The 23,553-nt window shown below is 36.4% G+C and overlaps 1 protein-coding gene across 1 annotated transcript in view; it reads left to right on the top strand.

Moving 5' to 3' along the window:
* LURAP1L (leucine rich adaptor protein 1 like) overlaps positions 1-23,044 on the top strand; it is a 29,592-nt gene extending 6,548 nt beyond the window's left edge. Inside the window, exons 2-4 of the mRNA XM_058166528.1 lie at positions 13,306-15,750; positions 18,353-18,427; positions 22,082-23,044. Of these exons, the coding sequence (XP_058022511.1) occupies positions 13,306-13,683 (378 nt within the window). The 3' untranslated portion in view covers positions 13,684-15,750; positions 18,353-18,427; positions 22,082-23,044. The remainder of the gene's footprint in view (positions 1-13,305; positions 15,751-18,352; positions 18,428-22,081) is intronic.
* The last annotated feature ends 509 nt before the right edge of the window (positions 23,045-23,553 follow it).

Below are 23,553 nucleotides of genomic sequence, written 5' to 3'. Positions count from 1 at the left end.
TCTCCAAAAGAACCTTTCCACCTACCTCATAGAATAAGTACTTGCTGACTAATTCAGATACTTCTGCTAATAGTTTTCTTATAAATAAATTTGAGTTCTTTTGAAGATAACAATCTTCTGGTTGCATTGATACTTCTACTTCAGTTCTCTTCAGCTTAGCATACAAAGGAATCAGAGACTAAAAGAAGATAAGTGGCTGCTATCACAGCATATCAATTGGCTTGGCCTTCTCAAGTCCTTGCTCCTTGACAATTTCAGCTAAGTCTTTATCTTAAGAAGATATATAGTAGGATTGTCAAAAGCACTCAACACTCAAATAGTTGCTGGAACACAATCATCCTAGACACGTGTACAACAGGTTCCAATCTGAGTCAGTCACAGGGCCCAGAGGTTTATTCTTCCTTGCTTTTGGGCTCATGCTAAAGCCCATCATCAGGGAACTTCTCTCTCTCTCCATAATATGCGCACTGTGTTATTCTACGCATTGTATTTATTACGGTGCCTGGTTGTTTGTAGCTTTTAGTTGTTAAGTAGGGTGTTGATGACTGGCTATTAAGTTGTTAATTGTTGTTTCCTTGTGCCACTTGGGTCCTAAAGTACCTGATAACTTGGTGGTAAATCAGCATTCTTGTTGACTGACAAAGGGTCCATTTTCCAGGCTTCAGTCATTTCTCCGGCTATTTTTGTCCCTGCTCGGCCAACAATTGTAGTAAACTTGAAATTGAATGCATGGTCTTGTTCATTGCAGTGTGAGGCTTTTAATGGGTTTGGGTCTCCTCTCATTCATGTCCTCGCTTGTGTGCAACAGTTCATCCTACTTACCTTCCAAGATCTCTAGATGTAGATTTATGGTAGAAAGAGTGGGAAGTGAGACATTATTTTGATTTTCCCACAGTGCCCCAGAGCACCTGATTTCAAATTATTAGATGTAGCCAACATGAGGAGCTAAAATAGTAGACAACCAGGAAGATACAGGAGTTAGAACGTAATAACAAACTTGTAGAAATGGAAATGACACATAATGTATGACTGTAATTTAGTACATTGATGTACCAATATGTATAAATAAATATTAGAACCTTATGTATAGATAAAGGTATTTATTAAGATATTTATTAAATTTATTAAATTGAAGTAAGGGGGAAATGGATATATAAGAAATGAATACTGATGTGTAAATGTTGTAAAGAAAAAAAGTTTTAATTTTGTTTAATAATTTTTTTTTAAAAAAAGGATAGACAACCCAAGGGCTCCAGTGGCCTTTCAAAATTCATCAATACATTGATCAGTTTAATGCAACAGAAAATGGAGATAAATTGTTTTTTATACATAGTACAATGTATCAGACATACTTTATACTCTTTCTCTCCTATTTCCCCACAATAACAACCATGTTAGTTGAGTTGGAGAGAGAGAATGGCCCAAAATCACCCAAAGCTTTCATGCCTAAGGCAGAACTAGAACTCACAGTCTCCTGGTTTCTAGCCTGATGCCTTAAACACTAGAACAAACTGGGTCTCCAAAACTATACTGCTTTAGCTTATTATTGAATAACTTGAAAGCTAAGAAGGATTTGGTCTGGTGAGTGCTTGGATGGGAGGCCACCAAAGAATGCCTGAATTCTAAGCTAAACTTGTAAGTTGAATAACTTCTTAGAAGAAGACAATGGGAAATCACTTCCATACATTTGCTTTGCATAATTATATGGCCACATAGTTATCAGGAGTTGAGGCTGATTCAAGACTGTCTCTGTATCTTTTCCTCTTTTCTATTATCCTGGCTGTAGGAAGACTAGGTGCTGCAGAAATGGAATGAGGCAGTGATGAAATGCTACTGGTTCGCATCGGTTCACATGAACTGGTAGTGATAAAAACTACAGGTTCGGGCCAATAGGTAGTAAACCGGTATTTCCGACAATCAGCTGTGCCGCACGATTTAAAATTGCTAGAAAGCAGGAAATCCTGCTGAATCTATATCACGCGGCACAGCTGATTCCCCCCCTCACTGTTCTACTTAACTTTCCAAGCCTCCTTTTGGTGTGTATTGCGCATGCGTGTGTAGCGAACCGGCAGCAAACAGGTTCACATTTCACCACTAGAATGAGGTATATGTTGGATATATTTATATTGAAATAATGATGCAAATGGCTTCCTACAACACTGATTCTACTTTTCTCTTCTGTGTATGCTGCCTAAGGTTTTCATGTTGTGTGCAAAAAAGGTGGGTTTGAGATGAAAGAAAAGTGGAGCACATATACTATTAGCGAAGGAGTAGAAAAGTACAGACTTAGATGACTATTTCCGGATTAAATTATTTGGGGGTTTCTCAGGGTCTGCTTCCTCTACTTTTCTGGGGCATGGTGGATAGTCAAGAAAGCTATTAGGGAACAAAATATAACCTGTGTAAGGACTGTGGTGTTAGTAGGTAGTAGGTAAAAGAAGAAACATAGATGGCAGGTATACTGGCTAGTACCACTTCTAGAAAAACGGTGAGGCATAATTAAATAAAGAAAAGTGAAGGACATGTTCTCTTCTCTTTTCTCCAGGACAACATGTTTGTTGAGAATTTGGGGAGTTTCAGAAATAAAGTAATGCAATGTAATGCAATACTGGGAGAATACAGGTTTAGGAAAACTGCCAGTTTCTACGTAACTCTGTTTCGTAGAAATTTTGATTGGCTTCTTTATATGCACTGTTTTCTAACAGGTGCTTAAGACAATATAAATACCATTCAAACATTCACAGCATTCTTAGTATAATAACAATAAACACTGTTGCAGTATCATTCATAAAACCCAACCTAAGATATATATTTCAAGGAATGCTATAGAATAAGATAAACCATCCTGGAGCAGTAATAAAAGTCTAACAAAGCAAAGCAATCTCTGCTCTGTAAAACACATAAAAAGCTAATTTCAGGGACAGTATCAACCAACAATGTTTTTGTGGTTGGTGAATATATACAAGAGGTCTGATAAATATCTTCAGGAGTAAGCTTCTAATTTCCCTCTTGGCATTGAAGGTTTTTAAAGCAATCTGATATTGTTACAATGGAATCCTTGGTGCTCTCTGAAGTTGTTTGTTTGCTTGCAAACATTTCATTACCTAACTAAGGAACATCATCAGTGCACTATGTTACCTAGTGGGATAATGAAACCAAACAACCAAACTCAGAAAGCATCGAAGACTCAACCCTAAGCTATATATATTCCATTGGTAATACACTACTGTACAATCTAATGCTGCATAGAATAAGATAAAACAATCTCGGGGCATTGTTAAAATAAAAGTCTAACAACGCAAAGTAGTCTTTGCTCTCTAAAACACATAAAAGAGCCAACTTCATCAAAGGGAAGGAGTTTCTAATCAGGATGCTACTACAACTTCAGGGATAGTATTAACAACAATACTTCTGTGGCTGGGGAATATACACAGAAGGGGTTGATAAAAATCTTAAGCAGCAAGCTTCTAATTTGCCTGTTGACATTGAAGGCTTCGAAAGCAATCTAATTACTTAGTTAATGTTCTTTGCCCAACTATATCCAGGCTCATAGAACTGCTTCAGCTTACAATTCTCATATTGCGCCTCTTTTTCTAAGGAAATGAATTTTCTGAGCTCACAATAAAATCATGTGTATTTATTTTTAATGCATACGATTATATGCTGATCATCTACAACTAGTTATCCATACACATATGTCATACACTTTAAATACTTAGTGAATATACTTTGATGACAACAATAACTATTAAATGTAAATATATCAGAGCAAATATTATTGTTCTCGCCTCCCTTTCCCTTAAAAATCCCCACTATCTGTTTTTATATCTAGAAAAACTCACTTTGGGAAAGAGAGCTTAATAGTATATAGCCAGTAATTATGGGTTTGCTGGATATAGGAATATTTTCTCTACATGCTTTAATTGCTATTTATTCAAGGAAAGGAAAAGGGTAGTTTTGGTCTTCATATGCCGGAAAGTTAAGTCCCAAACAATGTAATCAGCAACTTACTTTACCAATTTCTGAGATGAGGTCTTGTATGTTTGTTGTTGTCAAGTTACACATTTTCAATGCACACCAAGGAAACTAATATTTAGATACACTGAATGTAAGTGGTTACTATTTATCATGGTCTTTAGTGTGGTCAAACATTTTAGAAAATTTGTCAACTGCACATTTGATAATTGAATTTAAAGAAAAAGGATTTAAACTTAGATGGATAATATTCAGCATGTTATTTTTATACCAGTTTGGAGGGGGCTGCCAGGAATTTCCAGGAAGAGGACAGTGATAACTTCCCAGTGAATTTGTCATGTACAGCTTTTTTCACGCCATAGTGTAACTCAGCCAGAGGCCTATCGTATATTCTGCCAAACAACATTTTTTGCCTGTGAATGTCAATGAGACAAAATGGGAATGGGTAGGATAGAAAAGTGCTCCTTAGTTGGAAAAAAAAAATTGGGATCTCAGAATGTATATGCACCATCGCTTGTCCATTCAAGATCTAAGCAGACAGCCAATATATCTGTCAATCAGAAGCTGAAGACATCTGAAACATCCTTCTCATATTTAACTATGATTCCTTTGTTTTCTCTCCAAAGATCATATACATAGTTGTGGGGATTGCTAACCAGCTATTTTTGAAGATCCAGAGGCACTCTACCTCTGCTATAGAACAGCGAATACAATTGCTGTACTGTAATTAATTGTTTGCAAACATGTGATGCTAATATAGCACTTAGGTTACAATTTAGTGTTCTTGGTATCAGATTCCAAAAGCCCTGTATGTATATCAAGACCAGGAATAGATGACATTCATCAGTGGTGGGTTTCAAAATTTTTTACTATTTGCCTATTCATCTATAGAAACTCAGAGATGTGAGAGCCCCAATCTACTTGATTTTATCCCGCCCCGTGTCCATAAAATGGAAAAAGTAATTTTGAGGTTCAATAATATTCTTTCATTGTGGCACATCTACTTGAATGTCATATTACATGTTTTTATGTCATAACCTTTGGCTATTATCATATTACAATACAAATTCATTCAAGGTAGAAGCAATTCCTGCTTATACTATCTTCTGTTTATCACTAATATTCATAACACAATTAATCCTTACTTATCTTAATCAGTCATGCTGAAGATCACAATCTTAATCTTGTATTTGAGCTCTTAAATCAAAGGGGTTGCTAGATCGTAAAATGTGTTTTGTGGCTGATGATATTTCCGGCGTTGTAGAAAGATGCAGGAGAAGCCTTTGAAAAAAGTGGGTGTGAGAGAATGGGAAAATATCTACATCAGCACTGCTTTTCTTCCTGTGTTCAGAGACATGAGACAGTTGCATTCTTTTGATGTTGTGATTTATGCCAAAAGTGAACATGTCATGGTAGAATAGTCTTCTGAAATGTGGGAGAAATAGGAGAAATCAAGCAGAATTGGCAAAAAAAAAAGCTGGAGATGGCCAAAGGAGGAGATGGAAGAAGATAGCCAGACCAGTTCATACGAGCAAAGAGGTCAAGTGAATAATCCTACCATTAGCCAAAAGAATGATCCAAACCAGTGTTTCTCAACCTTGGCTCTTTTAAGAAGATATGGACTTCCTGCTGCCTGGAGAACTCTGGGAGTTGAAGTCCACATCTCTTAAAATCACCAAGGTTGAGAAACTGTGCCCCAGACAGTTTTGCAATAAGATGTCCAGTAGGATATTGGAATATAGGTTTACATAACATGGTCTGCCTTTCCTCTTATTCCTTAAGGTGGCTTGTTGCCTTTGGTTGTGATAATGGATTCTGTACCAGAATTAAAATAAGTAAAAAAAAAAAGGACATAGATGTTCATTAGCTAATAGAATCAGTCCTTGATTGTTTCTGAAATGATTTCTGTCATTTCTAGCAACTACTTCAAAGCTCCTGAGCAGATTCTCTTTCACAGTTATTTCAGAATTAAGCTCGAAACATTTTACAGGTGTCTCCGAAACGGGAGGTGGGTTTCAGCAGGTTCTGCCCAATTCTGGAGAACTGGTAGCGGAAATTTTGAGTAGTTCAGAGAACCGGTGGTAAAAATTCTGACTGGCCCCGCCCCCATCTATTCTCTGCTTCCCAAGTCCCAGCTGATCTGGAGGAAATGGAGATTTTGCAGTATCCTTCCCCTGCCACGCCCACCAAGCCACGCCCACCATGCCATGCCATGCCCACCAAGCCACACCCACAGAACCGGTAGTAAAAAAATTTGAAACCCATCACTGCCCCACACATACATACAATACATAAATACACACTTTATACATACTTGGTGTTGTTTTATATCAGTGAGTAGGATCATGGCTAGATATGTTTAGTTAATATAAATTACTAGGTTGGTTTTCTCAGAACATTTTTCTGTCTGTGCCTGACTGCAATGAAAATACATTTGATAAATATAACTTCATTACCTTCATTCTTCTTTATTTGTGTCTCATCTCAACAGAAATACAAAACATTAATTTCAGTATTAATTGGCAGGTAATCTGTTACAGTAATGTAAAATTTACAATTTACATGTCTTTCATTCTTACTGTTAAAATATGTAAAGAATTTTATGCTAATACTTCAGGACAGTATTTCGTTAAGGACATTTTACCATTCAGAGTTCAAGCTGTAAATCTAGGTAATCTTATATGTTTAAATTGATAATTTTCCTTCTGTTTTGTAGTTTTGAGACAATGATGGATGTATGGTCAGCTCCTAACACCTTTGCATTTGTACCATAATCTATTTTAGATCTTTTAATCTGTGTTTAAGGCAACTTTAAATATCAATTATTTTTATTTTGAGTTTTTGTCTAGAATAGAATAATTTATAATTTATATAGATTTATAAGAATGAATAAAAAGTGAACATAAGACAAGTATATGTGGATGTTCCTTGGAGAAAAATAAAAATAATTATGTTATAGAGTGTCACAGAAGTGAGTGAAGTTCCAGTGATGGGAAATACAAATAATGATGCTTATGGAATAATGAAATGAAAAATGCAATGGGTAAACGAATAAAATGCATAAGAGAATGATTGATGCAAAGAAATGAGAATGCAAGTAATATAATCTATATACAAAGAAAAGGACAGTTGCAAAGAGAACAAGCAACGATTAAAAGAGATGAAGAAAATGTGAAGTCCTTTTTGTTATCTAGACATTGGATGTATAAAGAGAAACAAAATAGTGGAAATGGTTTCTTACAAAATATATAGGATAAAAACAAGTTATAAGGAATAAATGGTTGGAAATGGAGTAAATATGGAATGAATGAACAAAAAGGAACAGTTGAAGCAATTCACTCATATGAAGAGAACAATGATTGAATTGCAGACCAATATATGATGGATTAATGAATCTGTTGAGAGGGAAGATCAAGGAATTTGGAGTTATGCACGTATCCATCATGCTAAAGAATGCACTGGAATGTGTGTGTGTGTATAGCTTTATCATTTCTAATGAAGTATCAAGAAGTAAGTGCTAGTAAGGTCCAGTGCAAATTAAATTGCAATTTATCTCTAAGTGTTTTTCAAGAGTGTGCTGTTGCATTATTGATGAATCAGCTAACTGCTTTTCTTGGCTCATGAAATTTGTATCTGAAAATTCATTTACTGCTGTGTGGTACAAATGTTCCATTTGGCTTTAGTTATTCTGCAGATGCTAAGGTTTTGTAAATTCTTAAAGATTATATATCTTGCCTGTATAATAAAACCAAATACAAAAAATGGGAACTCCATTCTTCAATTATATAAATATATTTACATAGTCAACTTTAAAATAATCAAACAAATGAGAATAAACAATGTTTAAAATCCAGTGAATTTAAATTGCAAAATTAAAGCAAATTTTATATTTAGTGTATTCACTGCGTGAGTGGGATTGCAAAGGGATTTAACTTGTTTGGTTCATCTTATAATTTACACAATCTAAATGTGGATATGTTGTGAAAATGGGCTTTGACTTTATAAACAGTAATGTAACTAAATTATATTCATTTAATAGGAATCTATAATTGGGCTTTTGTTTCCATTAAAGTGCTGACCAATAATTTATGGGTTGGCAAAAAAGAATGCTGTGTTGTTTTTTAAAAAATAACCCACATAAACTTTAGGGAATTTGTTAATATGTTTTCAACCTGGTTATAATGTTAGTATTATAGTTTCCTGTCTCAAATAATTTTATTACATTTTACAGAGCAGGCACATAAAAGACAATATAGAATAGCAATCAAGGAAGAATAAAGAGTATAAGATAGCGTTAAATATTGCAGTTATGTCTGTATTAAAAGAAACCATCTGTTTTCTCAGTAGTTTAATATAAAGAATCACCACTGGGAATTGAATTATGTCTGAAACAAGCTTTTTTTTTCAGTTTAAAGTATCAAGTATTATGAGTTATGCCTAAATGGGCATTTCTGCACCTGGTGAAACATAAATAGGTTAGATCTCAGAAGTCCTGCTGAGATAGAATCATCTTGTGCTGTATTCATTCATTCATTCATTCATTCATTTATTCATTTCTACTCTCTTTTCCTCCAAGAGTTTAAGAGAATGCACATATTCTTATCTCATCATTTTATTATCACAACCTTTACAATTTAAACTAGGAGAGCCATTCAGCATTCTATCACTTCAGCACTTGTGGGAATGAGGATTTCATCTTCGCTTTTCCCATTCTCAGGTTAACCACCATATTCTCATAACACGAAGATTTAGGTTACACAGAGATTTAAATCTATATTGTATTTCCTCTTCTGCTACACTGGTAGAACAAAAGACATACATCATACAACACAAGAAGCCCAAAATGTACCATATTGCTTTTTTATGGCACTCAAGAGTAATGGGCAACAAAACAAGTATGAGGATGTTTGCATGTTTAGAGTAAATCAGAATAAAGCTGGAAGGACCTTGGAGGACTTCTAGTCCAGCCCCCTGCTCAAGCAGGAGATCCTATACCATTTCAGACAGGTGATTGTGCAGTCTCTTTTTAAAAACCTCCAGCGATGAAGCACCCACACTTCCTGAAGGCCAGCTGTTCCACTGGTTAATTGTCCTCACTGTTAGGAAGTTTTGCCTTAATTCTGGGTTGCTTCTCTCCTTGATTAGTTTCCATCCATTGTTTCTTGTCTTGCTGTCTGGTGCTTTGGAAAATAAATTGACCCCTTCCTCTTGGTGGCAGCCTCTCAAATACTTCTATGTGGTTTTCTATGTGGAGTCCTTCGAAGACAGGAAAAAAATAGTCATAGTTAGCAATATCCTGCTTTTTCTTATAAGAAAGACAGCAAACATGATTCTCAAGCCATATACAGAATGGAAGAAAAACTTCTGTGTTGACTTATTTGTTTTCAGTAGCTTAGTTGTAATGCCAGGATTTCTGTGCATATGGTAGAAAGAATTGGACAATTGCATTGGGAATATAGGCATATTTATCTTTTAACAGCTTTTACATTTACATGTAACATAAGACCATATATTTCCAAGTGATTTTGCTAATTATATGCAGTATAGGGCTAACCGTACACAAAAACAAAAATAAAAACTACAGTTGCCCTGATGTGAAGAGTTTAGTAAGTAATTTAATCTGTATTTTATTTGTTGAAAAAATGTTTCTAGTCTGAAGCATTCAGAAGATGACTTAAAATATAAGACTAAAATATGATGAAAGTTTAAATAACTGAAAACCTGAATATAATGTTCAGGGAATGAAGTATTGATATTTTTCACAATATTGGTTCTAACCTACAACTTATTGAAGCATATTAAAAGTATGCAAAGTAATTGTATAAATTGTACAGCACTGGAAAACTGATGTCAAATATACTGATGAATTTAACGACAACCATCAGCTGCTATAGTTAAAAATGAGGTGCTGACAGTTGTAGTTTACCAACATCTGAGCAGCCACAGATTAGGGTTAAATTCTGTATAATTTTTACCATTAAGTCAGTGGGAGTTGTAAAATGTTGGTACAAGTTTTCTATATGGATATTTTATATGCTCATGCTTCCTAATTAATTAATGCTTTTATTACTGCTCATTTGATGTTTGGAAAAATTCTTGCGATATTTACCTGTTATTTTAACATACCAAGGGCAGTTTTCTAATGTTTTAATGATAGCCCTTTGTGTTTGGGCTGCTTGATGATAATAATTTCATAATTTGCTCTTCACTTTTTAAGAAGGATGAGTATAGATGCTGTACCTAAGTCTTTAATTATAATAACCTTGCATTTTTGCAATAAAGAGAGTTTAGAATAGTTGCTGTTATAACAGAGCTGAAACTATTTCATTATTTGATGTGGTGCAGGCATTATCATACTCTACAGGAAAAGCCATAGCAAATTAAAATCAGAACTACTAAGGAAATGCTTGAAATAATTTTTATTCAAATGCCAACTGCTAAATGAGAACAGGATGTGACTATTACCATTGCTAGTCTTTATCACAATTCCAAAGAGGTTTCTGAGATGCATCCAATTTGTTTATCTGTGTGACATCATGAAGGATTTTATTGTGGGTTTTAAAACATAGGAGCCTCATAAAAGGCAGCGTCCCTTTACTTACAGCATGGATTAAATAATGACTTTCTGGATTGGAAGAATGAAGAAGGAAAGATATATGTGTCTCACTCCTAAATGTCCAGTGTCCAGTCTCACAAGTCACAAGTTTCTTACAGATCTGTACCAAACTCTGTTCCTTGATATTTGCTTGGATATAAATTGTGGAAAGCTGTTACCATTGTGCATTTAGTGGATCTTCCACTTGGGACACATTTTTATGATACAGCCTAAAGGTTGAATTATCGAAGAGGCAAGGTCCTCCAGGAAAGGATGAAAATGTTGCACCATGGAAAAGAAAAGAAGGAAAACGGGTGACTTCGGAGGTTGAAGATGGGGTGCGAAAAATGAGGGAGGAAATAGTTACAGAGGGTTCTTAAAATGCAGAATGAAAATTAATGGAGAGGAGTGGAAAAGATGTGAGACTGTAGAAGAAGAAGAATGCACCAATTCTTTGGTCGGTGATCAGGAAACAACCATCAGAGGAATCATTTGAAAAAGACGGCAATGTGTAAAACAGTACATTTGGACAGAGTTGAGATTTTGGGTGGGTGGGGGAGAACAACCATGGAAAGAATTATATGCAAAAAAGGAAATGTGCCAAAAACAAGATAAAGTACTCACTTCCTCAGAGTCTGGGTTTTTTCCCCCCCAGTTTATTGTGAGCTAATAATTTATTTTTATTTTATTTATTTATTTTGTCACAACAGTATATATAAGCATAAGCATGAAAGTAACTATATAATAATATATAAGCATATATATAAGTATAAGTATGTAATAACTATATTAATTGGATATAATGAAAGGAAACAATAGGACAGGAATGGTAGGCACGTTTGTGCTCTTATGCATGCCCCTTACAGACCTCTTAGAAATGGGGTGAGGTCAATAGTAGACAGTTTTTGGTTGAAGCTTTGGGGATTTTGGGAAGAGACCACAGAGTCAGGTAGTGTGTTCCAAGCATTAACAACTCTGTTACAGAAGTCATATTTTCTGCAATCAAGATTGAAGCAGTTAACATTAAGTTTAAATCTATCGTTTGCTCTTGTGTTGTTGTGATTGAAGCTGAAGTAGTCTTCAACAGGAAGGACATTGCAATAGATGATTCTATGAGTTAAACACAAGTCCTGTCGAACGCGGCATGCAGAAGTTATATTGGTATTTAAAAAAATGGGGGGAACTTAAGAGTGGTGGATAAAAGGCTACAGTACACAATACACACTATTCATTTTTCCCCATTTCACCCTCCCTCCAGAAAAACGCCCACTGTAACTATCAGCAAATCTATGGAGATTGTTAGATTCGATTTGACTACTCTGGGTTAGCTGGGTAACAAAGAGGATAACTGTTAATTTTATATAAATACACATAGATAAATGGACATATACCTGCACAAGAGTGCTATATGTATCTATATTCTCACTTGAAATCTACTGTTTTTCAATATCTGTTATTTTAATTAGGGCCCTCTGTTTTATTTTAATCAGTAAAAATAGGTAGATTACTTATTCATATTTAGTATGCTAAAAGGCACAAATTATCAGCTAATTTTGGGAAAAGTAACTAAAATTAATTGTTTGAGAAAAAAGAGCAATCTATTTCCTGGACAATCTACTATTTCCTCCAAAATTCATATTTATTGGATTTTGTATCACACAGAGATACATGCTAGGTGTGCTGTTCAGTTAAAGTATGAACATACCGTATATCTAATGGTTAAGTTTTATTCTCCAAATGGGAGAACTGAACGGAAAAGGTTGATGCACATAGGCTAAAATATCAACAATTGATTTTTTCCACCTGTTACTGCAGGGAAATTTAATATACATTCTATATGAGAGAGAAACAGATTGTAAGTCTGTCTGCATATAAACTTTACCGATGGGTGCATATCATCATCTTAAAGTACTTAAGGAAAAATACCTAATAAGGATTTAGCACCTAGGTTATTATCAGCTGTGCTTTTACCCATATGCAAAACTTTTATTATTATGGTTGAGAATTAGTCTGCTGCTTTCTTTTCTTGAGTTATCAGTCCAGGAGATGGGGATGCTAACCCAAAACAGACAAGAAATAAAGGTAGTGTGATAGGACTAGCAAGGTAATATTTTCTACCCATATTTGTTTGCCTCACTAACAATACCTCTATTTCCCTAAGCAAAATGACTATTTTACTGGATTTTATTTTTATAATCTGTGAAAAAAAAATCAGCCACTGTATGGCAGACCTGCAAAACAAAAACATGCAATGCAGTGCAATCACTATGCCTATGTTGAAGTAAGCCCAGTGAGTCTAGCGGGACCTTCTTCCAAAATAAGCATGCACAAGGTTTACATTATATACAACATAGTAGCTTAATAAATAATAGGGAAGGAAGCCAAAGCTAGTCCTTGCCAACCCATTCAGCTGTAATGAAGATTTATAGAGTGCATTCTTATGCACAGTCCAGCATTTAGTGGGTATTTTTTTAACTGTTAGTATATATTTTTCAAGCAGTTATCCTTGTGTACTTGGCTTCTTCTATAGACGAACCAAAGGCTCATGAAATGTGCATGACAGATTGGCCTCATTTTGTTCATGCTAATGAGAATTCAACTGATAATCTTCTCAAAAAGAGGCTAATTTGCACAATTCAGCATGTTGCATCCTGTATCATATTTGACATTTTATGCATACTAGTAGTACAGGTGCTGATCATAGTCTAACTGGCTGCTTGTCCTTGTGGTTGCAGGTTGATCTCAGAGCCACGGATGTCAAGCTCATGCGACAGCTCCTGATCATCAATGAAAACATTGAATCCATCAAGTGGATCATGGAGGAAAAAGGAACCATCACCAGCAGGGGCAGCAGCTTGAGTGGCAGCCTCTGTAGTTTGTTGGGCAGCCAGGATACCTCCTTGAGAGGCAGCTACAACAGCTTGCAAGACTGTAGTGATGGACTGGATGGGATATCGGTGGGAAGTTACCTGGACACTTTGGTGGACGATATCCCTGGCCAGCATACTCCTTCAGATGTGGACCAGTTCAGTGACTCTTCTCTCATAGATGACTCACAGCCCCTACATAAACATCCCAAGATGGAATCCAATGAGTACTACTGTTTTGGTTAATAAAATGAAGATCTACGAGAGACACGCGTGCACTTGTATTTATGATTCCTCTATGCTGCTATTTGATGTAAGCATCTTTAAAGCACCTTTAGCAAAGACAATGTACTTTAAATTTGCTCCCCTCTCTCTTGGTTGCTGCTCCTAGATCTTAGTCTCCTTTCTTCCTGGATGGTTGCCCTCCTTTTGTTATTTTAATTTATTGTGATTTCTTTCTCCTTTTTTTTATAATATCCTATTCGACTTCTTTTTTTATATAAAAAATAAAGATAAAGGAAATTTATCTGCAATCCTAAGTGCATGAACTTTTACTTAATTCTGCATCTTGCAGACAATAAAACACTTCCATTATCTGAAGATTGGATATAGTGTTGGCTGATGATAATTTCAGGTGTGATTATTATTTAAACCCCTTTCTTTTGGGGCATTCAACCAAAAGAAGCTTACAAAGTGTTTTATGGAGATTAATAATGCAACAAAATAGATTTGGGAAAGAGACGAATGGTTATAATTAAAAATATAAAACTTTTCATAGCTCAGCTGGTAGTTGTCAAGGAAAATATTTCATTGATAATTTTAGGAAAGCTCTGATGTTTGGAAAATTCAACGGGTCCGTAAGTACTGATGTTGGACTAGTAAAAATAGTGGAGACATTGTTGAAAATGTTCCACTATGTTTATATATATATATCCACATGTGTGTGCACTCGCAAGCACGTGCATACACTCAATTAAAGAATTGTCTATGACCTATAAACCAGGAATTCTTGGAACTCTCTGCCAGGAAAAGACATGTTGGCCTTCTTCTGTGGTGAAGAAATTCTGATTTAAGGCAGGTTCGATAGTACATCACTTATTGAGTTTTAAATTACAAAGATTTGGATTTGTCCTGTTCATGGTTAATCAGTAGAATCAGTTGAGTAGAAAAATAAGTTTTAATTTAACAACAAGATACATAGATTCTGAAATACTGTATGTACTCATCGACAATCAAGTATTTTAGGTGCCAAAATCAACCTAAAAAAATAGATTCAGCTTATCCATGGATAGACTTGATCAGATTGCTACAGAAGAAGGTGGAAGGTCTAGAGCAGGGGTGTCAAAATTAAGGCCCATGGAGTCTTTAGATCTGGCCCCCTGGGCTGCCCTGGAAACAGCGAAGGACTAGCCCACAGTGCCTCTGCCAGCAAAAATATAGCTCAGGATGGCCACACATGGTCCCCCCGGCTCCATTTTCAGCTGCAATGGCCTCCTGCAGCCTTCTGCCAGCAAAAATGGAGCTCGGGGAGGCGCACCTATTTTTGCTGGCAGAGCACTGTAGGCTATTCCAGGTGAAAACAGAGCCTGGAGGAGGGCACCCAGGCCATCACAGGTGCCCCAGACATGAGTGACATCAAGCTGGCCACACCCACCTGGGCCCTCCCACCCACTCACCCCGAGGTCAAACACAACCCTGACGCAGCCCTCAATGAAATTGAGTTTGACACTCCTAACCTAGAGGCACATCTAACCACTCTTGAGTCTCCTCCATGAAAACGAGGAATTTTTCAGAAAGGCAGAAGTCTATATTCAAATTAAATGCAGCAAGGAAGAAACAACTATAATGAAAAATTGAGCCCTAGAGGAAGACCAATGGCAACATATCACTCAGAGGACCAAAAGAAAAAAAGAGTGTCCCTGCCACTGGAGTGAACAATCAATTTCATATCTTTCTGCTGGAAGAAAGAAAGAAGGAAGGAAGGAAGGAAGGAAGGAAGGAAGGAAGGAAGGAAGGAAAGAAAGAAAGAAAGAAAGAAAGAAAGAAAGAAAGAAAGAAAGAAAGAAAGAAAAGCATATGAAGTAGGATCTTCATAAAATATTCCAGTGATAGGAAGAAAAGTAGTTCAGTCTGTCACAAAGAGAAGGATTCTGTCAGTTCACCAAAAAGAAAAGGGCATGTGGTGATTGGTGACTGGTGACTCACTTCTGAGAGGAACAGAATCAGCAATTTGTAGACCAGACAACCTATCAAGCAGAGGTGGGATTCAGTTGGTTCAGACCGGTTCACCCAAACCAGTAGCGGAAATCGCAGGTGAGCCAGTGGTGAAATGTAAAATTTGTTACTACCGGTTCTGTGGGCATGGCTTGGGGAGGAGGGTAATGTGACTGGGTGGGCGTGGCCAACTTTTTTTTTTTTTTACTTTTAAAAGCATTTTTTCTACAACCTCTTTGGCCGAAGAGGTTGTAAAAAAATGCTTTTAAAAGCCTCTGATGCTGAGCCATGCAATTTTTTCTTTTGGTCGAAGAAAAAATGCTTTTAAAAGTAAAAAAGAAAACCTCTGATGATCGCGCAGCTCAGCTGGGCATGCAAGGGGGCAGGGATTTTTGCTACTGGTTCTTCGAACTACCCGCCACCATCACTACCGGATCGCGTGATCCGGTGCGAACCTGGAGCATTTCACCCCTGAGGTGGGCTTGCCCACTTGCCCCAGCTCTATGCCCTCCTATTTAAGCACGCTTTTGAGGCCGGACACATGTGCAGAAGGTGCACGTGCGAGCAAAGCGCATGCACAGAAGGCAGGTGCGTGCATGCCCAAAGCGAGTATGTGCATGCGCGGCGAACTAGTAGTAATATAATGTGAAACCCATGGCTGCTATCAAAGGAGTTATGTTTTTTCCCAGATGCAAAAGTCAATCATAACAAAGAGGCTTATCCAAATAATCAAGCCCACTGATTATTATCCCTGTCTCCTCTTTCACATTGGGACAAGTAATGCAACCAAAAAAGAACCTAAAAAATATATTAAGGGAGTATGAGCAGCTAGGCAAGTAGGCAAAAGAGTTAGGAACATAGGTGGTGTTTTCATTTCTACTTCTGATGCCCAATGAGAGAAGAGTAGCTTTTAGAGGTTACTTACCCACAAATATATATGGTAATACTTTTTAAAATTATCCATACATCTTGTATAGATTGCATGCATAAGTCCATCCATGAATAAACGGACCCTCAAATTTTAACCAAAAGAGCATTAAAAAAAAATAAGCCAATTGTGAAAATTCATTCAAAAAGAAATTGAGGGTTAGCTTATCCATGGTATTTTCATGGTATTTTGATTAACAATTTGAGGATCAGCTTATCAGAAGATAGGCACATACAGTACATGAGTACATGTATAGCGTGTGACCATCGTCTAGCTAACTTTTCAAAATTATTGTGGTGTCTATGTTTATTATAGCTCTTGCTGGACAGTAAAAGTCCATTTATATTGTCAAATAAAAGTAGAAAAAGTAGCAGAAAAGCTGCTTTCAACCAGCCATCAATCTCAAAGGATGCATTTGCTCTTTTTTTTTGTCTTAAGCAATACAGGGAAGAAAACTTTTATCCATTCACTTTACTGATTGTCCATTCCTTCTACTTTTCAGTTTTTCAAGAACTGATGTCATATATATTTGTTGGCCCCTAGTAGTTATACAGCCACAGATAACTAAAATCAAAATCTATACACTGTTAAACTCTGTGTTTGTTTGAAGCCTTCAGCTGGATGAAATGCTGTGCCTTAGAAAAAGTTTTTGTATTAACTCCCCGATCTCAAGTCCTTCCGCCGCGAGCTGAAGACGTTGCTGTTTCGAAGAGCAGGACTAGCCTGAATGTAGTTTTAAATTGGGATTTTTTAAAAAAGGGGTTTAAATGAGGTTTTAAATTTGTATTTAAAAGTTAGAGCATCAATTGAATTTAACTATCTATTCTTTAGCTGTTTTTTATCTATTATATGTTTTCTGTTGTTTTTTGTCTGTGAACCGCCCTGAGTCCTTCGGGAGATGGGCGGTATACAAATATAATAAATAATAATAATAATAATAATAATATATATTTGTTGGCCCCTAGTAATATATACAGCCACAGATAACTAAAATCAAAATCTATACACTGTTAAACTCTGTGTTTGTTTGAAGCCTTCAGCTGGATGAAATGCTGTGCCTTAGAAAAAGTTTTTGTATTAACGTACCTCAAATGTGCCACCTTAAAGAATGCATCCAAAATCTGGAATCCATTACTTCCATGGAATTAAAATTGGGCAAAGTTGTGGCCATTTCAGCACCACTGCACCTTCCAACTATACTTCCCAGAGACCCAGGGTTATGTGTCAACAGAGAAGATGGGAGAGCTGTATCTCCATCCCCTTTCCCACCTCCCTCTGGCCCCTAGGTCCAATTGGCTGATGGTAAGCCTTGAGGGGTGAGTAATGATTGGCTGATCTGAAACAGAGGCCAAGATTTGAAATCTCCTAATGGTTTGTAATGGGCAGCGAGGAAAGGACGAGGGATTGACTTGGTTTCCTTCTGGACCAATTCAGAGATTTGGGGGGGGGGTGGCACGGCATTTTGCTGGCTTGCCTCCTTCCTTAGAGGTCGATTCCCATTAATGATGATTGAGGGATCACAGCAGTTGGTGCTCTTTCCATATCTATTTAACATCTACATGAGGCTGCTGGGGACAGATTTTTCTCCCCGGATTAAGAATTTGAAAAATCCTTGAAGACACTGCACTTCCCTTAAAGGCATACAAATGTTTACTGAGCACTCTAATGTCCTAAACTGTTTGATTTTCACTATCTACAGTTACAGTGTTTGGGCAAAAGGACTTTATCTTAACATGAATATAATTTTTTTCATTTCTATCTTTTATCTCTCAGATATAGAATTCATCAGGCCACCAAGAGCGTATCTTTGGGGCAAGTCTACAACCCATTAAGAATGAGGAAAGAAATGTAAATATATTCTATTTCTAATAATAGTTATTTCTTTAAAACATTTGTAAGTAAATGTTTCATTTTTTAAAAAAAATATTTATATAGCCACCCATTTTATATCAAACTCTGGGCGGCTCCCAATCAAGAATTAAAACTCCCAATAATAAAACAATATAAAAACTATATTAACAGAACAGAATAACAGAGTTGGAAGGGACCTTGGAGGTCTTCTAGTCTAACCCCCTGCTCAGGCAGGAACCCTATACCATTTCAGACAACTGGTTGTCCAATCTCTTCTTAAAAACTTCCAGTGTTGGAGCATTTACAACTTCTGAAGGCAAGTTGTTCCACTGATTAATTGTTCTAACTTAGACTCTTTCTACAGCATCTTTTTTTTACATCATGGCAACCAAAATTGGATGCAGTATTCCAAGTGTGATCTTACCAAGGCATTATAAAGTGGTATTAACACTTCATGTCATCTTGATTCCATCCCTCTGTTAATGCAGCCTAGAACTGTGTTGGCTTTTTAAAAAAAAAATTAAAATTAAAACTATTAAAACCATAAACATTAAAACAAAAACCTGGTATCCAGTTAAGTTTCCAACATATAGTCATCTATAAAGGTAACTATAAAGGTAAAGGTAAAGGTTCCCCTCGCACATATGTGCTAGTCATTCCCGACTCTAGGGGATGGTGTTCATCTCTGTTTCAAAGCTGAAGAACCAGCGCTGTCCGAAGATGTCTCCGTGATCATGTGGCCGGCATGACTAATGCCAAAGTCGCACAAAATGCTGTTACCTTCCCACCAATTTTTCTACTTGCATTTTTTACATGCTTTCGAATTGCTAGGTTGGCAGAAGCTGGGACAAGTAACAGGGGCTCACCCCGTTACACGGCAGCACTAGGGATTCAAACTGCTGAACTGCCAACCTTTCAATCAACAAGCTCAGCATCTTAGCCACTGTGCCACTGCATCCCCTAACCATACAGGGCTTTAAAGGTAATAATCTTGAATTGCACTCAGAAGGAAACTGCAAGTTAGTGCAACTATTATTCTAGAGATCTAAAATATCTAAAATTATAGAAGCATTCCACTGAAGACACCCCAGCCAGCTCCTTCACTTTCACATTATTTCCCCCTGATTCTTTCACATTCTCCTCTGTCTCTCTTCTTGCCTGTTTATATCCTCCTTGCTAGGTTTACTCCACTTGCAATAATTCTGTTCTTTTTCCTTTAGGCCTTTGGGGAAACAATCCACATTTTGTAAAGATAAGAGTGTTTCTACTTAACTTTTGCTCTTGGTACCCATAAAATTGTCAGTCCTCCCATCTTTTTTTTAACAACAATGTCTGTCAATTAGGTTGTTAACACTCTGGCTCAACATAATAATTATATAAACTTAACTGGCCCATTGTCCATACTTCCTTTTTACTATCTGGCAGTCAAGAAATACAAAAACCAAGTCGGTCTTTAGAAAAAACATCTTCTTTCTGGAAATTATGAAGTTCTACAAAATCACTTATTCAGGAACAAGCCCACTAACTAATTACTACCTCTGCCTTTACAATTCAGTATGGTTGAGAATCCACCCAAATCAGCTGGGGGGAAAAAACGGTGATTTAAGGTTAAAATAAGCATATTAGGCTATAAGAAGTTATGGGTTTTAATCTTCGATAACTCAAGATCTGAACTGAAATTGAGAGTTTCTTTAGAGCACAAATAACATTCATGGGTGTGGACCATCTTAGTGGAAATACAAACCATTCAAAACTCCAGCATGTTATTTTTGGCCTTTCATACAACTGAACTTAAAGCTTTGGGGGGGGGGGGAACACCGAATTTTGCAAAAGGAAAATAAGACATGCTCAAGTTTCCACATCTGTTTATTCTAAGGGAGAAGGTTCTTAAATCCAGGGAGACCCACCCCTTATTTACATTCACACATTGACTGCCTTTCATTGTCATAAGCATTATAGGAATGAGCCCGACTTGACTTGGTTCATTCACACCCCTTTTTTTCCTCTGCCCCCCCAAATAAATTTGAAAGTTCCCTATCATTCATTGAAGAATGTAGTGCAATGTAAGCCTAACGCTGGGAATAACAACATCTTGAAACAATCTCAAACCTTGGCTTATAAACAATGGATTTTTCAAAAAAAAATAAAAAGTAAGGCAAATCATAGTTTAGATTTTAGTATTTTTAGAGCTAAACTATGATTAATTGAAATTGAATTGAACCATCCCTTTCACATGCATGTTTGAAGTGGTGCACCTGCCAGAAAGAAAGAGCTTGAAACCATATCAACTTGGCCAAAGTTAGCTTTGTTCCTGTCACACTTAAACCCCAGCTTAATCTGCTCAAATCAGGCTATAAAAACTTACATGCTACATCCACCCATCATTCTAAACCATGATTTCTTTTAGTCTTACTAACAAACAAAATAATCTTGGCTGATTTGTACATTTCCTGCTTTTCTCTTTTTATATCTGTAATTATTCTCTAATCTCTGATCAAAGGATTGTGGGGGGAATCAGCGGTGGGTTTCACATTTTGTTACTGCCGGTTCGCCACGCATGCATTCACATGCCTTCCGCACACGTGCCTGGCCTTCCACGCATGCGTTTTGCTCATGCGCGTGCCTTCTGCGCATGTGCCTGGCCTCAAAAATGTGCCTAAATAGGATGAGGCAGGGGAACAGGGGAACGGGCCCACCCACGATTTCCGCTATCGGTTCGCCCAAATCGGTTCAAATCAATTGAATACCACCTCTGGGGGAATCCAAGAATAGGCCCCATTAAAGGCGTGGGGGGCACGTGTGGAGGGGCACATACATGCGCAGGGGGGTGGGGTGCATGCAGAGGTACATGCACATGTTCAGGGGAAGGGCATGCAGGGACTCACACACGCATTGCATTTTGGGGTTTCGAGCACGCGCACTTTGGGCACTCGGTCTGGAAAAGGTTAGCCATCACTGGTATAAGATATATGGTATATGCTTGAGCAGGGGGTTAGACTAGAAGACCTCCAAGGTCCCTTCCAACTTTATTATTCTGTTATTCTGTTAGACTATTATACATAATGATTTCTCCCTGTGTGGAGAAACTTTTATACAATCTCAAGTGCTAACAGAGTGACAGACATCTAAATATGTAAACAATACTCTTTTTTCTCTCTGATGGCTGCTAAGCAAATACTTATTTACCATAATTAGATCCTTATGCAAGGAGATGACATAGGTATGATAGAACTCTGAGATTTAAGCTGAAGACCTTTTATGTGGTTTCTGACCTTTGAATGCTGTTACGATAAGTAGTATTAAGATTGTTTCAAGGGTGAAATTTAAGCAGTCTTATCATAGTACTAATTAACCGATGTCTCTTTTTTATTTATATTTATTAAGAATTTTATAGGAAGTAAAGTACAAATCTAAAGAAAAATAAAGAAGGTAGAAAAAAGTGCTAAACTATCTATTATATTTATTTTAAATATTACATTAATTTATTAAATAAAATGATGAAATATAATAGTTCCAGACCTTCTCTTCCACATATAATTACAATCTTATAATCTTTCATCCTTTTAGATGTTATACAAATTTCTTCAACCGCTCGCATCACTTTTAATCCTCGAATTCATAAATTGTATCATTTTCTTTTTCTTCTTTCAGCAGAGTCCACATGAAGTTCCCAGTCCTTCAGAAAAAATTGTGTTGGATTATTTCTCTGACCAAACAGGTCAATTTTGGCATTTTGCCGAATTCTGACATTTTCATAATTCATTCCACTGAGGAAATTTCATTATTCTTCCATTGTTGAACATATACTTATTTTGCTGCTGTTATAAAATACAAAATCAATCTTCCATTAGTTTTTTTCTAATTCATTATCCATAAATTATCCATAAATTTTGATAAAAAAAGAATCCTGGTTTCTTCAGAATATTTATCTTTAAAATCCTTTGCATCATCACGAATTAGTATCAAAAATTTCTTAGTTTCTCACAAGTTCGCAACCCATGACAAAATGTCCCTCAAGTTTTACTTGGTGTCAGCATTCCAGAAAACCCCCAACTCCAAGGGGGTTCCCTGTCATGTGTGGGAAAGTAGGAGGGGGCAGCATGGAAGCTTCTGGCCTAATACGGCGTCGAAAGCTGACACTTGGTTTAAAATACTTTTATTCATGCTGATAATTCTTCTGGTGTCATATACCAAAGTATCATTTTATTTAAATAATTATTTTACATTGTGACAGTTTAAATTTAATTAGCAATTACCCACATGCCCTTTCAAGTATCTATCTATATATCATATTCAAAATTAATAGCCATTAGTGCAATCTTTTATCATGCGATCTTTAATCCATTTTTCTTCTGTTTCAAGTCTTTCTTGATTATTGATTGATTGATTGATTGATTGATTGATTCCTGATTGTTTATTTGTACCCTATGACTATCATTAAGTGTTGTATCATTAAGTGTTAAATTTGTACCCTATGATGATCATTAAGTGTTGTAAGTGTTGTACCTTGATGAAGGTATCTTTTCTTTTATGTACACTGAGATCATATGCACCAAGGCAAATTCCTTGTGTGTCCAATCACACTTGGCCAATAAAAAAATCTATTCTATTCTATTCTATTCTATTCTATTCTATTCTATTCACAGACATATATAATTTTTTTCTATTATATACTCATTATTTGTACACAATTTAACTTCAAATTCCATTTCATGTAGGACTAATGAACTGATATCTCATAGGACAGAAATGTCATGGGCTAAAGGATGGTCTTTCCCTGGTCTTTTCAAAACATGTACATTCTATGTTATAAGAAGACTGTCCTTTCTATCACCACTGAATCCTGTATTAATATGTTTATTATCCAGGTTTACATCCTACTCCAGTCTGGCGGCTCTCAATGGCTTACAAAAGACCCCAAAAACAGTAGAGAAAACAAACACCAGAAAGAATAAATAATGTCCAACTTAATGTGCTCACACCCAGGGAATGAAATGAATGACATTCCATTATGTCCCCAGATGCCCTTTGCAAAAGTCAGATTTTCAAGTTTGTTTAAAAGTTTAATAAGGAGTAGGTGAATTGGTTCAAAAAAACAACAGCCTATTTTTCTGTTCTTTTAA

Source organism: Ahaetulla prasina, chromosome 2 (genome assembly GCF_028640845.1).
Source record: "Ahaetulla prasina isolate Xishuangbanna chromosome 2, ASM2864084v1, whole genome shotgun sequence".
NCBI classification, from domain to species: Eukaryota; Metazoa; Chordata; class Lepidosauria; order Squamata; family Colubridae; genus Ahaetulla; species Ahaetulla prasina.
Note: the sequence above shows the minus strand (reverse complement) of the source record. Positions and strands in the feature narration are given on the sequence as shown.